This window comes from Anas platyrhynchos, chromosome 2, assembly GCF_047663525.1.
Source record: "Anas platyrhynchos isolate ZD024472 breed Pekin duck chromosome 2, IASCAAS_PekinDuck_T2T, whole genome shotgun sequence".
NCBI classification, from domain to species: domain Eukaryota; kingdom Metazoa; phylum Chordata; class Aves; order Anseriformes; family Anatidae; genus Anas; species Anas platyrhynchos.
Window position 1 is genome coordinate 139,279,379 of NC_092588.1, and position 18,650 is coordinate 139,298,028.

General features: G+C 35.2%; 1 protein-coding gene across 1 annotated transcript in view; it reads left to right on the forward strand.

The window, feature by feature from the left end:
- Window positions 1-18,650, forward strand: part of MALRD1 (MAM and LDL receptor class A domain containing 1) — a 258,192-nt gene that overhangs the window by 40,988 nt on the left and 198,554 nt on the right. Inside the window, exons 11-16 of the mRNA XM_038174819.2 lie at window positions 1,346-1,455; window positions 6,436-6,603; window positions 7,866-7,995; window positions 8,790-8,936; window positions 18,068-18,220; window positions 18,388-18,493. Of these exons, the coding sequence (XP_038030747.2) occupies window positions 1,346-1,455; window positions 6,436-6,603; window positions 7,866-7,995; window positions 8,790-8,936; window positions 18,068-18,220; window positions 18,388-18,493 (814 nt within the window). The remainder of the gene's footprint in view (window positions 1-1,345; window positions 1,456-6,435; window positions 6,604-7,865; window positions 7,996-8,789; window positions 8,937-18,067; window positions 18,221-18,387; window positions 18,494-18,650) is intronic.

Below are 18,650 nucleotides of genomic sequence, written 5' to 3' on the forward strand. Positions count from 1 at the left end.
AGATCTTAACAAGGCTACTGTAGAGCCTCAGCTGCAAATTAAAAGAGGATCCTTTGATGTACCCTTGCATTGCAATGAGGGGAGCTTCCCTCTTGCCACAGCGTGCAGCACGCCTGTTTGTACATAGGGCGGTAACGGTCACTTCTTTGTACTGGCCTTGCCACAGCTATGCGATTATTCACGTGGGTCTGGACCTAACCCTCTGCTTCATTATGTATCCATGGGAAATAAATGGCTAAAGAGTATGACTGTGGCAGCACAATAGCTGATTTTCCAAGATGTAAGGCAATATGTGTGTAATATCAATGCGCAAACAAGACTGAGCCCTTAGTGTTGTTTTGCATAGACTTTCATGAAAAAGTCTCAGTATTCAGTGAAGGCAGCACTGACGGCATTCAAAATATGCTGCTTTAGGGCCCCTTTAAGATGTTTATCCTTTCCTACCTTTGTCTGAAGCACATCTGCTGTAGTTCAAATCCAAAGGCAGTTCGTTTGCCAGAGTTCAGATTAGATCTTTAATTAAGCTTTCATCCCCACTAGCACAGACAACAATGTCAAGTCTGTGGACCCCATGAGAAAATATAGCTTATTCCATTGGCTCCCATGGTCTGCAACATTGTTAGCATGCTTAAAACTGGCTGGGATGTGCTGAGAGTAAATACTGTACCCTAAAGGAAATTAATTTTTATTTCAAATTCTGTTCATAACATTATTTAAGCCAATTAAAATGTGTCCTTTAGGGATCCCAGCTGAGGTCTGTGCTGTTTGATCTCTGGTGTGCTCTGCTCTTGCAGACCATGCTGAGATTGGAGGGGCTCCGTGTGAACAAGGCGATAGGATGTAGTCCTAGCATTTGGAGGACAAGGGTCTGAAGGTTTTACCTGAAGAGAGCAGATGAAGGTGCAACCAGTGGATCTGCCCAATAAAACCCTTGTGGAAGCAGCACGTGAGCCCCCCTTTGCAGGGCTCTGTATTTTTATTTCCTAAAGTTAAAGTGCTTGCAGGCACCATGACAAGATAGTATTTGGGCAGCCATTACTAAAGCTACTTTTTTCTTTACTTTCTTTCCTCATCTCTAGACTTTGTTAATTTTACTGCTGAGGAAAGAGCCAGGAGCATTCAGCAATTCTATTATGTCTTTGCCTATATAGATATTGGTTGTCATAGCCTGGTGCAGCTCCCTCCTCTTTCTCCACAGGGGCTGAACTGAAGGGAATGCTGTTCCGTTTGTTTACATTTATGAATAATCTTCATGTGCCTCACAGAACACAGTTACCTCTCAGAGGTAATTATTTGCCACTGGAGCATGACATATTTCTCATATTTCTTTGAATTTTGTTTACAGGAACATTCATTTACTTCAATGGATCATGTCAGATGTACACAGAGATGGCAATGTCTCATCTGGGGAGCCCCTTCCTTGTCAAGGTGTCCCCTGGGCTTTCCTGCTGTCAGGTAACAGTTTGATAGGAAGTGTCCCCACCTTTGTAAGCTATCTGTCCCATGTTGATATGGTATTTTTCTTGCTGTTAGTATTGCTGAAGAAAAACTAGCTCCATTTGAATAACAGCAGAAGAGTCATTCCTTGGGAGGAGGGAGTTGCAGGAGGTTTTTTACTGCTTTACTGGCTTACATCTATCTGATTATTACTCTTTCTAAAGCATCCACAAGGTGACTCAGATTTAAGGCTATACTTCAGATTTTTCTATGCTATGAAAAACATAGCTGGACATTACTAGGGCTATATTTGCTCACAGTCAAATCAGCCTGCCTTATGAGGAAAAGCTGCCAAAGAATCATCATGCGCTTGTCTGTAAGCAGAAAATACTCCTATATCCAGCTTTCCATTCCTGGAGATCTGTGGTTGGTATACAGATTAAATAAGTTGGAGTGATTGGAGAGAGTTGGTTACCATACTCCAGACATACTAAATTTTAGTAATAGTTAGAGGGGGATGTTTATTAAGCTGATCTGTGCAGTCATTAAAAGCCTACCTTGAAGTGATTTTTTTTGGTCAAGTATCTTGTACCTCTGGAACCAAGGGGTCGGGACTGTTCATAAAGAAAAAAACAAATCTGGAAGAAAAAACGAAAATACCATTTTATGATTGAAATGTTGGAACGTTTGACAATTTTTTTTTTCAAAACTGAAATTGAAGAAATATATACAATTAAATAAATACATATATAACAGCTTTTAACTACATTTTGTATATTTTTGCTCACTGAAGAAAATGAATAGATTCTGTACATCTTTATGTAAGCATTTTCTTTTTTCCTGAGTCTTTTTTAGTTTTCCATTACTTAACTTTTCAAACCTTCTGATATATTGGGGAGATGTTAAGATATGTGATTCCAGAGTTATGTTTTCTGCTACTTTATGAAGCCTGCTGATTTAAGAAGTCACATAAGAGGAAAGGAAAAGAGTGAAAGCACATCAAAATCATTTTCCTGTGTTAGTGGTTAAGAAGAGGCTTTAGAGAAACAGAATAAAATTGAGACTGGTTGCTTTTTCAAACCCAATGTAGAATAAAAACTGTAATTTCATGTAGGAAATATATATATATATATATATAAAATAATATATTATTATATATAATAATATTAATATAATATTAATATAATAATAATATGTTATATTATATTAATATAATATTAATATAATATATATAATATATATAATATATAATAATATATATATATTATTATTATTATTATTATTCCCCCCCCCAAAAAAAAAAAGTCACTAAACAGTATATGGAGGAACAGCACATAGAAAGTCCAACACATAATCTTAAAAAAATTAAGAATACCTTGATATCATTGAACACAGTCTCTCACTTTTTAATCTTCACATGTCATCATACTGTTCTAAAGAATCAGAAATAAAATAGATGCAGAATGAAATCAAGCAGAATGGTGCTGCAGGGAACACACAGAAGGCCTCTCAGCATCCCATTGGAACCCTGCATGTTGCATGGGACCTGGGAAACCAACAACCTTTATACACACAGTGCATTCATTCAGGCAGCTTCACATCTCTTTTGTAGACTTTGATACTGGGTAGATAAGCACCTTTCAAGTTCAAATGAACTTATCTTAGAATCCCTTAAGGTTAGCTGGGCACAACTGGTGTGTGAATCAATGAATCATTCCAGTTAAGACGTCTTGCAGAGTTGGCTCTGTATTCCAAATAAATATAAATGCAGTGGGGATGTACATACCCTTCTCTAGTACAAAGTTAGAAAATAAGCTATTTTCAATTTTGAATATGCACATACTCTATGTATTTAAAGTTTGGAGATTCAGCAAAAACTAGTGCAAGTTCTTATCCAGCTATACAGGTCTGAAAAAGAGTGTTTCTGAAGACTGGAATCTTGGCTTTCTGCCACATTATCCCTGTGGACTTTTATATCTCGGAAAGAGCAAGAAATAGTGGTTGCTCATTAGGAAGGGTATTGGTGTGTTATGCTCTGTGTATAAATGTGAGATGTTGTCCTATGCTGGATGTCCCACTGAGAGGATAAAGGGATCTGCATAAAGAGATCTATGTTTATTAAAAGCTTTACAAGTTCTTTGGCTGCAGTAGCTAAAAAAGGAAAAAGAAAAAAAAAAAAAAAAAAAGGAAAAGGAAAATCAAAGTTGAGGGATAGTAGTCTTATATTGTGCTTTACTAGTTAATTGAAGCTTAGAAATAAATTCTTTGTGCAGCTTCTTGTAGCTGAGTTTTTCAGTAGTTGTCAGGTAAGAAACATCTTCATTTAGATCAAGGTTTAAGAGTTGTACAAACAAATTTCTAGTCCCAACTCTCTTTATGTTCCTAATGGACAGAGAAGTCATTCTGAAGTAGAACATGTAGTCATAGTGAGCAAAGGTAGTTTTATTTCTTATATAAGGAAAACCTGGAAAAAAAAATCATTTGAAAAGTTATTTGATTGTTTAGAGTATAGTTGTTCAAACAGCTTATTTTTAAAAGAGTTTGAATACCTGCTACACTGTACCGTTAAGATTTCTGTTGGGGGAAAAAAAACACATGAAAGTATTTAAAATTATTTTAAAATCTTAGCATTACTTTACACAATACATAATTTCCATGAGTGGGGAAAAAAGGAGTACTACACTAAAAAATAGTGTAGTGTGTTGTAACAAATAATATTTCCATCAGCGATTGCTGATCTACCTTGTCCTATGTAACAGAAGTCAAAAGAAACTCTCCTTTGATACATAAAAGTTGTATCTTTCATGCACTTGCCTTTTTAAGGATTAAATTTGGTGTGTGAAGTGAAAGGTAGTATATGCACACACATGCTGACTTTCAGATTATTAGCTGATGATTTGCATGTAAGGAGTTCTCAAATTGACCAGTCCTGCTCTTTGACTTGGTAGGCACAGTAATGGCCTACAGCTCTAACATAACTGTAAATGTGATAATTAGGAAAAACTCCTTTCGAAGACTGGTTATCCTAAAACCACTACTTCCCTTAACATAAATGAATAAATAAATAAATAGAATTGACCATGATATATGTATGAATTAATGTTTATTTCCATGCTTTAAAGATTTAGTGTCCTGAAAAAAAAAGTTATTCTGAGCATTGCTGCTGCTCAGATAGCCTTCAGAAAAAGCAGTGGCCTCTAGGGGAAGAGATATCTGAAAGGACTTGGCTGGGGAGATGTCTTGGGGACAAGCAGGGAAGAGGTGCTTGGATCTTGATCAGGACTTTGATCAGGACGTGGCTGGAAAAGATTAAAGGGAGACTTCATCAATGTGTATCTGAGAAGAGGGTGTCGAGAGGATGGAGTCATTCTTTTCAGTTGTGTGCAGTGACAGGACGAGAGGCAATGGGCACAAACTGAAGCACAGGAGGTTCCATCTGAATGTGAGAAAATGTGAGGATGACAGAGCACAGGAACAGGCTGCCTAGAGAGGTTGTGAAGTCTCCTTCTCTGGAGATATTCAAAACCTGCCTGGCTGCCATCCTGCACAATGTGCTCTAGGTGACCCTGTTAATCAGGGGCATTAGACTAGATGATCTCCACAGGTCCCTTCCATGCTCAGCCATTTTGTGATTCTGTGATCCTGTGAACGAGGTGATCCATGCTTTGAGAGGACATATTTGTTTTCTTTTTCTTTTTTTTTTTTTTAATTTTTTTTTCCTAATTAGTGATTAGAAATTTGTATTTCTTCACAATAAATTAAGTAAAAATTACATGTGCACACACACACTGCACTGTTTTGCATATTAATAGTCCCAACAGGTTCTCAAAAAGTATTATGTGTCAGCTGTCTCACTTAAATACAAGACTTCAGTTGTTTCCTGCGTCTAACTGAAAGCTGGGTAACACATTGATCTGTGACTGTCCTGAGGCAAAAGACAGACTTCATTTAGCCATTAGCCTAAAATGGTTTGCATTTTTTAAGTTTGCTTAAAAGTTGATGCAATGGGAGGGGGGAATAATAAAAAGGAAATTTAGGAGGGGAGAATAAAAAAAAGGAAATTTAAGGAAATTTTCTCTATATAATGTGACAATCCAAGATGCAAGGTGTAAGATCATGTGAAGATCAGGTGTAAGATCATGTGAAGATGGGCAGAAAACTGCACAGCAGCTTGGTTTACCTTCACTAAGATCCAAGAATTACAAAAGATTTTTCAGGGAAGCTGAAAGTCTGCAGCTGATGAAAATTTAGTCCTTCAGTATGTGAAAAAGCAGGAAAGACTCACTTTTGAAAATCTTATTTTTTTTCCCTGCACTTCTCAGCTGAATTTTTGTCTGGGTTGTATTTAAAAAATAAATAAAAAAATAAATGTATAATAAATGTAGGGCAGACATAGTGTGCTAGGATTCTCTCTATTTTCTGTTTGGTAAGCAACTTTTTATAGCCTCCCTGCTGCAGATATTTCTTTTTCTTCCCATGTAGTGGTCAATCCACTTGTTTCATGTGATCAGAATGTTATTGATCAATAGAGTATTGTCTTCATGTAATTGTAATTTTCATTGACTGTGGAAGAATAGGATCATAAGGCTCCCTACATATAAGTAACTCAGCTGTAAGACTTCAAAAATTAACATACTCATGAAGCTACCCTATATTCTGCATTCGCAGAGCAAAATAATCTTTGAGAATTTTCTAAGTCTTTACTGAACTGAAAAGAGTTTAAGGGAGGTCATATCAATTAGTCTGTACCCCTTGAGAGATACAAGTTTAAAGTAAGTTTTAAGGCAAGTTTTACTTTTTACTGTAGTTTTACCTTTGGACATAATACTGCTCCCTGGCACACCATAGTTTCATAAACCTCTTTCTTTTATGTCAAGCCAGTGTCAATTGACCTGTCAATCATTTTGTGTTACAGTGTATGTATCTGAGTTGGTATTAAACATATTGCAGATTGATGATGTAGTTTTTAAAGTGTTTGATTAAAAACTCTTTCAACAGGTAAGATTTTGGTATCGGCTGTCCCAGGGTTCCCAGCTTTCTGTCTTTAAGAGAACTACCCTGGATGGAAATTTGGAAAAACTGTGTGACATTTCAGGATTGTCTGAGATGCAGTGGACAAAGGTGACTATACCAATAGGCAGTGCAGCTGGGGACATACCTTTTCAGGTAATTAGAAATTACATTTTCAATGTCTTTGTTAGATTTACATTGCTTTTTTTACTTAACTTGGTATTTAGAATTAAATGACTTTCACAGTAAAATATGAAAAGAGAACTTCTATTCTTTAGTGCTCATAAAAAAAATCCCTTTTTAAGTAGGTGTAACTACTAAAGAACAACATTTTATTATTATTAAACAAAAATAAGAAACACTAGTACAGAGTTTTAAATAAAAGAACTTCAAAAAAAGTGAGGGCCTATTTATTTTGGCTAAAAGGAAGAGAAGTGCAGATCTTCAATTTAGAGCATTAATTTCAGAAATAATGAGCAGTTTTTTAGTTTAATTTTACTTTTATATAATCTCAAGCTGCTAGACTTTTCTACAGCTCAGAAGGGAACTGGTAGGAGAATCAGCAAAATTCCTAGTTTGGTTTCTTCCTTTTGTCTGTCATCTATAAAGCAATCTCAAAGAATGAACTTCTCATCATTTATAAGTTTTAACTGAACTTCCATTTGTAATCTCCTGAAAATTTCTTGGTATTTGCAAATGTATATTTGTAATTGTTACATTAATGGTACCGTATGTAAAAAATAAAAATCAAACCAACCAACCAACAAAATCTTACAACCCCTCTATCTCTATCTCTTTCTTTCTCTCTCTCAAATAATGTACTGTACCTTTATCTGCATTTATTAGCAGAAAACTAGAAATGGGGAGAATGAATAATGAAATTACTAGCTGGAAGAAAATCTGAAATATGATTTGCTGTTCTGGTTGTTGTTAAGATATATATTTTATAGACATCACACCAAATAGATTTCTTGCATGGAAATGTCTCATTCACTTCAGCAGACATAGTATAGAACTCAATTAAACAGAGTTGTAAACCACCGTGTCTGGTTACCCTGAACAGCTCATTTTACAAGGTGTATAACTTTTAACAGTTCCAGCAGGAAGGTGGTTCATTCAAGCAGTGTTGGCTATTATCACCTGAGATTGAAGCAAGGTTTCCTGGGTTACATAACTTTCAATAAGTAAATGTAGTTATGGGTTTGACAGTTGAAGAATAAATTTATGAATTTGATCAAATTTCAATCATAGGTTTTGCTGACTGATAATCAAAGGTGGTTGTAGGTAGTATTACTTCTTGTGGAGAGAGAGTTAAATTATAAAGAAATATATATGTATTTTTATCATGTCACCATTAATAGGCTTGCTTATTTCTTCTTTTTTTTTTCTGTTCTTTTTATTTTTTCTATTTTTTACAGATTATTTTCCGAGCTACCATTCTAACAATGAATGCTACTGTTGCTATTGATGACATCAGTGTAACAGAAGAATGTAGAGTTGTAAATAAATCACTATCAGCTATTTCAGCTGTCAGGCAACAAAGTGAAGGTAAGTTCTGTGGTTTTCAATACATTTTCCACTAAGTCTGCTATGTATAATTGGATTCATATGACAGTTTCAAGACACCTGTAAGAAAGAAGGGAATAATCTGAGGAAATTGTCCATCTGTTGTAATGAATTGTCTATAATGAAAATTTTCATCCTACGTTACATAGTAGATGCTTTAGGTAGTTTGCAGTAGTTCTGTGAAGTAAGTTATGGTGGGAATTTCCAGATATCACTTACTAGAACCTGTACATATACACACTTGGATGCAGAGACAGAAGCAAATCAACTTACATCTTCCACTGAAGAGCAAATTCCATTGCATTATCTTTAGGGCAAGAGAGTTTTCCATCATCACTGTCAAATCCTTTCTCTCCCCTCCCCTTCCCCATTCATTGAAATTTGGGTTGTTTTCTAATGTGTATTTTGCAAGCCATTAGTGGTGCAACACAAAAATTTTGGCTTACTGGAAGTTTCATTGTGTACTGAACTCAGGGAGACCACAGCTATAGCACAAAGCTTTTGTGAAAGACTTGCTTGCAGACATGGGGAGCACAGCAAGCTGCCTGATTCTCTGTGAGACAACAGTTGTACACGAAACCTGGCCTCTGAACTGGAGCCAGGACATTCAAAGTTTTTTTTTTTTTTTTTTGGATAATTTTTCTCTCGTCTGCTTGAATATTGTTGAGAATGATATATAGCTTAAAAGCATAAGGTATCAGCTGTATTTCTTATCGGTTGTGATATATCTAGACTTTTCTTCTTTTTATTTTTTATTTTTATTTTTCCTTCCTTAGGGGGAACAGAAATGGAAGAAACTAATTCTTCATCTCTTTACTGTCCACCGGAACTTTTTTCATGTGGGGATGGACAATGTATTTCACCTGACAAACTCTGTGATTTTACACCTGACTGTTCAAATAGCCATGATGAAGCCAAGTGTTGTAAGTGAAAATTTTAATAATCTAGGTTGTTAGTTTCCTGTCAATATGTTTGTATGTCCTACTTGTCAGGGTTCTGTAACTTCATAAATGCTATAAATTAACTAAAAACTCTTGAGAAATAGTTACTTCATTTTGATTCTATTGTGATTTTTTTCCCTTTATTTTCTTTAACAACTATGTCCCTCTTACTACTAAAACTAGAATAATGGTCTTATGATTGAGTAAGAGTTGCTTAATATACAGTGTTTTACTTTTTAATTTTTAAGATGTTAAGTACCAGGTATAGTGTTATACCAAATTAAGTCCTAATCTTAAGATATTGGAAGCTGATTCAGGAAGCCACTGTGAAGCAAAACATGCTTCGCACATGCTCTCACATATACAAAACTAAGCTAATAAAATGAAAGGAAAAGAAAGTACATTACATATATACAAATTTGGAAATTCTGTGGCAGCACTGTGTTAAGTACCTCTTAATGGTTACACACTCCTTCAGTTAAAGACAACAGTGAGATAGAAAGCATTGAAAATGTACTGTACAGACTTCTGTTCAAACTGTGAGTTTTATATACTTAATTTGGATGTGCCAATACCTCAGCTGGACAGGTAAATAAAGCATCTGTGCACAGATCAAAGATATTTAGGCTGTGTCAATATTTCCATCTTGGCTATGTCCCTAGGTTTTCTCTGCATGGAAACTGACACATGGAATGTCTTGGTGCATCTCAGAATCCCTCTGCAGTGCACAGTCAAAAGGGACCTTGGGAACGTTTCAGGGCCTCTAACATATACCTTCAGAAATATTTTTTAATTAATTCAATTACTTGTTCTGCATAAGAAATGATGGTTATATTTTTTATCTTTGAAAATGAGTCCCTTTCTATCATATTTACCTATCAACAACTCATAATTCTGACAATAGCATTATAAGATCAATTAAAAAACAACAGAACAAAGAAACAAAACCCAACAACACTAACAACAAACACTTAAAAGAAAACCTTTGGACCTTCCTGTATATGCTTTTGAATTACAAACAAGATTATACAATATTTCTGGGGTTTTGCTGTCAACACGTTTGTCATGACACATAAAATACACAGTTTAGTACTTCATTGTTTAAGAATGACAGTAAAATTTCCCAGTGTTTTTCACTGTTTGTTATTGATAGACACCCAAATCACTGCCAGTACCAGAACACTTCTCATAGCTGAATAGGATCGAAGGACCTCCCCGCATGAAAACAGCATAGTGTTTCCTCTTGGTTGTCTAACGGCCATTTCACTTGCAACCTTGATCTTGCAGGGGCCTTGGATTAGAAGTTAATAATTTAAATAACCTAGTCATTGTGTTTAATCCTTCCAAAATAATAGGAGACTAGTTTCAGATTTGTCATTACCTATTGACAAATTATGGAAAATTTACATCTGCACATGTGTTTTAAACCCCCCTTTAAACACCTTCATGCCACAGGTTTTCAGTATCACAGGAGCAGTGTTTATGTTGGTCAGGATAATTAATATATTTGTGGGGACTAGTCCAGGTGAGAAATCTGCCATTGGCCTCAAATGAGTTAATTACTTGTGGCATATGGCTAGCCCACCTGAGGACAGGTGTCCTTGTTCAATGTCTTCTACACTGGTGGTGGTGGGGAGGCTTCTGTTTCTCTTGAATTACTTACTTATTTGCCATCAGGCAGCCACTTGCTCTAGAACTTAATTTTGTTTTTTCATGAAGAAGAAAAAATGTTTCCTGGAACATTTCAGGCTTCTATTTCATTACAGAGGTGCTCATCAGTTATTTGACTTTGTATTCTCTGACACCTTATTTGCATGTGCTTTCTTTGTATATTTCAATCTATAACAATTTCGTTATTCATCCTTACTAAAAATCTCAGGCATTTCATAAGAATCTATTTCTCTCAAAATCATCATGAGACTAACCTACTGCAAATTAACATACAGTAATTTCCTCATTGCATAGTCTATTTTAACTTTAATTAACACCAACTTTTTTTTTGTTTGTTTTTGTTTTTTTTTGTAACTCTCTACTTTGATTTAATCCCTGGGAAGCTTCAGTCTTGGCAGTGTTCTTTGTCAACACATTTTAATGAGAGTAATTTTATGCCATGTGTAAGAAAAGTACTTACTTAGTAGGTACATATGCAGTTGGTAGTTGGTGGTCCAAAGCTTATGGTACTGTGAAAGTATTTTGTTATTGTGTGACTTGTGGTCTAAAAATTAGTTTACCTCATCTTGTTCTGCTGCAATAATGTGATTTTAAAAATTATCATTTTTATTATAATAACTTTTAGACTCTTCTTCCAGGTTCCTAGTTGCATTGTACAAAATTACATGTCCCAGATTAAAAATGTCCTTTAGATTTATCCTACATAGTGGAGAAAAGTAAAAACAATACAAAATATAATCTATGAAATGTTTTATTTTTTGAGTGGTGCTACTCCTGACTATCAGTTTACAGCTTTACTTCCACAGCTGAAGAATTTACTGTGGCTATAAAGTGTTATACATGACTACCATGCATTAAAGCAGAAGAGAAAATCGACTGCTTTTTTCAAGCTGCAGATTTATAACAGTGACCTAACATACCTATCACATTGTGTGTTCGTGCTCTGGAAGGTGAATGTATAGTAAATTTTCTAAGATCTACACCATATGCTTTTGTTGGAGTTTAAATGCTTACCTTTCCAATCTAAAAACTATGTCAATTGTGTAGAAATTAAGATCAAATGGGAAAATAATCTGATAGAAAACTATGTTGCTTGAGCTCACTGATGTGGGAGAGAAGTAACCAGGGGGTTTGAAGAAGCCAGGGAAGGAAGGAGGGGGGTATTTTATGACTAGAAGGTCAAAAAGCCAGTGATGGGGTACCAGGAGAGAAAAAAATAATGAAAAAAAAAAAAAAGTTTGGAGAGAGAGTGAAAACACAGAGAGAAGGAGAATGAGGAATATAGATGTAGAGCAGTGATGCTTTGGGAGAGAAGAGCATAAAGCTTTGCTGTAAGTGGCAAAGAACTGAGATCTTAGAGGTCTGGGAACAAGGAGCTGAGTGGGGAAATGGATGGACAAAGAGATGAGGACTGCATGAAAAAAGGCAGTGAGGACTTCTGGTTTTCCAGTGAGACTAGGAATGAGATAAGGAGTCAGAGAAGAGCAGTTGTAGAATAGGTGAAAATGGGAAGTACATTGTGGAAAGGAAGAGCACTGAAGAATTAGCAAGAACATTTTTCTGCCTGAGACCACAGACGCTTTCAGAATTGCTATAGAACCCAAAATCTAACTTTTGTACTTCTACTAATATATATTCTTGCCCCAAAATGTTACATAGGTATCTTGTTGTTTTATATCTATTCTTCTCTGGTTTCCTTCATGCATTGTAACAACAAATACTGCATTAGGTCAAATGACAGAGAACTACAATGTAAATAAGACAGACTGAATAATGGCCATAAGATCTTATTTTTGTTTAATTTAGTAACAAAAAAAAAATCCTTTCCATTTCAGTAACACAGAAGGAACACTCTAATTGAGGTAGAAAGCACTTGATTGTTAAAAAATACCTATGTTTCTCTTATTTTATTTTGTGTGGACCTGAGTATCCAGCATCCTAAATTACCAGGTTATTTCATTGTTTTAGAAATTTAATTTTCTTCTGACTACACTAATATTTTAGAATAAAGAACAGATTTGGACCTAATTTGCTAAATTTCCCATGAAAACATCAGTTGATTATTTTGGAGGCTCTTACTGTTTTGAGACTATTTCCCAAATCAGTATACTAATCACTCACATTCAGAACCTGAGAAGAGTTTGCAAATGGCAATATCTTATGAACTGAGGAATTTCCATAAAATGTCAGATCTAACAAATCAGTGTGCTCTGTTTCACTTAAAAATGCTGTTAGGCAACTACCTAGATGATTGCATATCTGCCTCATTGTACAGAAAGGACCTGCCATCAAAATCAGAATGGCATAGTGAGTATCATATCATTAATTAGAAAATTAAATTGTAGCAAATGCAGGTGACTGCACTGTTACTTTTTTTTTTTTTTTTTTGGGGGGGGGGGGGGTAATATTTAGATTAGGGTTGATTAGTGTTGCATGTGAACACACAGAACATTATATTCCCCCTATAAAAGTCTGAATCTCCAAGTCTGAATCTCCAAGCTAAACTATACAGTGTTAGGGAATGTACTGTGGTCAACTTGTTAAAAGTATAGGCACAAGGTGAAATCAGTAGTGCTATTTATTTTTTTTTCCCTCAGTACATTTTGTCCATCTTATATGCCATACTCTTCCCCATTACATAGGAGATATATACCTGGTTGTTATCTGCAAGTCATGGTTGTCTATTAGTAAAAAAGCCCATGTGACTGAAATCATAAGTAGGTCTGCTGCAATTTCATGGCTATTGAAATAGATGTCCCCACAGAAAAGAGTGGAATAAAATGTTCTGGACTGTTTTGTTTTCTCTAGGCATCCACAGAGGAGACTACCGTATCCATCTATACCAAGTGATTGTTAGATTTACAGTATGATTTTAAATATATGAGAATATAATTGTGCAAATTGGGTTTACATTCAATTTTTAGCCTTTATAAGGAAGTAGTTTTAAATTATTTCAGAGCTGTAGGCAATAATATTTGTGGATGGAAAGTGAGGGAAGGGGGAACTGTTCTTGGGATTTTGTAAAGATCAGACTTATCAACCTTCAAACAGACTTGAACTTTGTTTTTTTTTGTTTTTTGTTTTTTTTGCTGTTGTTGTATGTTTCAGTTATTCTCATTTATTACTACTGAACTTTTGCATTTTTTAGTGAATACTATTCATTTTTTACCATAGAAATTATGCTGTTACACCCACAAAGTACAGTCACGCATTACCTGAGTTTATTTATCATGGCATTAGCAAAAAGTATCAGTGTGAGAAATCACAAACCTGGGAAGGCAGATATAAAACTATTCAGTGTGATTATGTCAGAAGGGGTATTAAAATAACTTATTAGGATGTATATGGCCATTGATAAGCTGTTTTTTTTTCATTTTTGTTGTTCCTAGATATGAAGTTGCCAATAAATTGTTTTCCTCATGACATCTAGCTATGTCTTTAAATTTAATCTTAAATTTGATTATTAAAAAAAAAAAAAAAAAGTTGAATGTCTATTGACACATGAGAGTCTTTTTAAACAACTTCTAAGTAAAGGAGAAAGTTGAAAGCCAGTAATGATGATGATATCGTCTCACCTGGATTTTTTCATGTCAGGTTTTTCTTAGAATGGTGCAGTATGAGTAAATACGCATACATTGCCAAATAGTGAAAGATTTTTTGGGGGACGTAGAGATTTATGATACTGCAGTCTTGCAGAAATGCTACCATCTTAAGCATTCACTTTAAAGTACTGTTTTTAACAGGAACTTTTCTTAAATTCTTGTTAGGCATTGATTCAGTTTACAGAGAAACTACGTATGTTATTTGTGGAGGCTCTTGAGTAAAGTTCCTTGAAACAGAAAAGGGTAAAATCACTTTGTAAGAACCCAGAATCAGCAAGAAATCTAGACTTTTGTGATAACAAATCATCTCAGAGAAGACTAAATCTGCTGACACTGTAAAGACAGCTCTCTCAAAACATTAATAAAGATTAGGATTAATAAGAATTAATTCTTCTTTTTATTTTTTTTAAGGATATTATATTATTATTTTATATTATATAATATATAATATTATTTCCTAATTAATTAGGAAAAATAAGGATTGTGGAATCCTGAAATGGTACGTTCACGGTATTACTCTGGTTCCTTCATGATTACTGAGGGAACATGATAAGTAAGAAGCTAAAAGGGACAGCAGAGAAATACATGTGTAAAGGTGGCATGGAGACTATTTGAAGCGAAATGGCAAATAAGGCATCAAACAAATAGCTGAACTAATGTGCAGATTAAAAAAAACCAGAAAAAAAAAAAAAAAGATGATTATAAGTTGTGGTGGGTTACATGCAAAACACCGTAAGGATGACCAAAAATTGTTTAAGGAAAAACTAGCAATAAATTCCTCACACAGAAGAAGCAGAAAGCCTGTCAGAGTCTTTAAGATTGCTTGATAGTTAGCATCTCAATAGAATCATAGAACCATTCAGGTTGGAAAAGACCTCTAAGATCATCTAGTCCAACTTTTAACCTAGTACAGACAAGTCCACCACTAAACCATGCTACTAAGTTCTACATCTACATGTTTCTTGAAGACCTCCAGGGATGGTGACTCAACCACTTCCCTGGGCAGCCTCTTCCAATGCCACACAACCTTTTCAGTAAAGAATTTTTTTCCTAATATCTAGCCTAAACTTCCCCTGGTACAACCTGAGGGCATTTCCCCTCCTCTTATCACTTGGTGCCTGGGAGAAGAGCTCAACCCCCACCTCGCTACAGCTTCCTTTAAGGTAGTCATAAAAGTACATTAAGATCTCTCCTAAGCCTTCTTTTATTCAAGCTAAACAGCCCCAGCTACCTTAGCCTCTCCTCACCAGACATGTTGCCCAGGCCCTTCACCAGCTTTGTAGCCATTCTTCGGACATGCTCCAGCACCTCGATGCCCTTCTTGTAATGACAGGCCCAAAACTGAACACAAAACTGGAGGTGCGGCCTCACCACAGCTGAGTAAAGAGGAGCAATCACCTCCCTAGTCCTGCTGGCTACACTATTTCTGATACAAGCCAGGATGCTGTTGGCCTTCTGAGTGACATGAGAGCTCTGCTAGCTCATATTCAGCTGGCTACTGACCGATACCCCCAGGTCCCCTTCTGTCAGGCAGCTTTCCAGCCACTATTCCCCCAGCCTGTAGCACTGCATAAGGTCACTGTGTCCCAAGTGCAGGACCCAGCCCTTAGCCTTGTTGACCCTCACACAGTTGGCCTAGGCCCATCGGTCTGTCCTACCCAGATGCCTCTGCAGAGCCTTCTTTGAGCAGATCAACACTTGGGCCTAAGTTGGTGTCTTCTGCAAACTTACTGAGGGTGGACTCCATCAAAATAGAGCATGTAAGAAAATAAGAAATAGGAGAAAGGCAGAAAGTAAGGTATTAGGAGAGGTAGTAGATTAATTTGTGTGTGTTCACTGTGAGAGGAACTTTAGAGGTACCCAGGTAACAGCCTTTCTCTCTGGGCAGTCTTTTTGAAACAGAAGTACAAGTCAAAAAGGTTATGAGACAGTTAAATAATTGAAGCTCTATCAAACATTCAAAAACAACTGCATTTCACCCAGGCTGTACCAGCTTATGCTATTCTTGTATCTTCCCTATTTTTTTAAAAAAAGTTGGTTTAAGATTTAGTTGGAAGTTTGAGGGCTATTTTATCTCAGAGTATTCATCCATGCTTAAGTTAAATGCATCTTTTCTTTCATTTTTATCCTTGTTTCCAGTTACAGATGCAAGTCTGTGCTCAGAGACTTAACTGTTTTATCTTTTTTTTTTTTTTTTTTTTCATCTTTTGGTATAACCATCTGTGTCTAAAGTTTGTCATATTCTTTTTTGATGTTCCCTTGGGGATATGGGCCAGTTTCTTTTTTTTCTTAAAGCCTATAGCAATCAAAAGGAAAAGCAGAAATAGCTTTCCGTATCTCCTTATCATTATATTCTGCCAGTGGATTATCAGACATTCCCATTGTACCTTTATGAGTATATCCATAAATAATTTTATCTTTTATTATAGAAAAATGTTATTTCAAAAAAAAAATATATCCTTATTTTTTGTTACACTTGTCAATCATAAAATGATGTAGTTCATTTGTGAACAACGTACGTTATAAGTATAGAAAACACATATTTTTTGATCCCTTAAATATTATTTGGCCTTTCATATTTGTGGATTTTTTTTTTTTTTTGAAGCAAAATCCATAACTATGCATTTCTGTATGCTTTGCTTAATAACCCACAAAAATCTCATCTTTTTAGAAGCCCTAACCAACAATTATAATACGTTAAAATTTCTTCATTCTTTCTAACAAATGATATATAACCTAAAATGGGAAAGGTTTTTCAGTAAGACTAAAACAAACAACAAAAGCCAATGCCCTTCCCTATCAATAAACATTTATACAATTCTGTTTACCAAGAGACACCATTTGGTTCTGAAATGTGAATTTTCTATTTCATAATGTTATGACCACTGCAACTGGTTATAAATCTTTATATTATAATGCTGGAACTGACAATCATGACTGTCTGAATATTTTGGGGTTTATTCTATATGCATAGTAAATGAACAATTGGTTAAATTTCCTGAAATAGTTTTCCTTATGCTTTCCATCAAATGCCTGTTCTAATTACAGTAACAAGCATATCATTTTGTGACTTAGTGAGGAATTTTTTAAGTGCAGAAGAGGAAAATATGACATTTCATCATTTTAACGTCATAAATATTTGTGAAATTACATTCAAACATCTTCTTCCTTTCATTTTATTTCTTTTGCATTATGTATATCTCTAAATTATTTGTATTCTTTTAAATGAGGAATTGAAGAATACAGCTGAATATATTTTTCAAATCTTTGTCACCACACCACTTTGTGTTTCACAGATATCTTCTTTTTACCATATCATAGCATCTCAGTAAAGCCTGATATTCAGCTTGATTTCTATTCCAACTAGAAGAATGGTTTTGCTATCATTAGCATACTCGCAGAGATTCAGGAAATAAGGGACTATATTTCTGGTTCCAGCATCTATTCCTTAAAAGAGCTTGCAGAATTCTTGTTATTGCTTTGCATACTCTGTGTTCTACTGTGCAGCATGAGGACTGCAAGGTCTGTTTTCAGCTTCTTTCTGACTGCTTTTTGTACTTTGGCTGCAGTGTCTTTAGAGAGAATGCTTCATTTTATGAATACATTTTATACAGAGATAGCTTGGTTGTTCCTGTGGGACTGTTGTCTTACACAACGGTTATAAAACAAATATGCCATCTCATCCCCCTACCCCTTTTCTAGACATTTGTCTAAAATACCAGTGACATATTGGAAATGTTTAATTTCCTTTTCATACTGTAAAGCTCCCTTAGTCATGTAAAGCTCCCTTAATCATGTCATGTACAGAGTCAAACTGAAATGTATCTTATTTCATTTCAGCTGCTGTATGTGACTTTGAAAGAGATAGCTGTGGCTGGTTTGAAACCGCAAGTGCAGATGAATTTGACTGGGTACGAAGTTCCAGTAGTGCTCTTGCACCTGCTTTTAAGAATCAAGCTCCTCTGCAGGATCACACCTATAACAAGTCTGAAGGTAAGACAAGACAAGCCTTGAAATAGAGAACTGGCATATAAAGAGTGTATAAAGAGTATACCTACTCTTTAATCGTATTTAAAGTGGAGACTGTGAACTTTTTCCAAATGCTTAGAAATTATTTCTTTGTTAAGCCTGAAAAGTTGTTTTCTGTTTTCTTTTGATAGGTCATTTTATGTTCATTCTGAAAAACAGCAGCAGCATTTCACAAATTGCTCAGCTACAAAGCCCAAAGTTCAGGCAAGCTGGATCAAACTGCACAATGTCTTTTTGGTATGGAAAAAAAAAAAAAAAAAAGAGTTTTAAAATTTATGGACCATCTCATATTGTTTCTCTTGGATTGAAATTGTGGTTGTAATTTGAAGTAATATGTACACTCTTCTGTGCAGTATTGTCTCTTTCTATTTCTTAATATTTTAGTCTTATATGC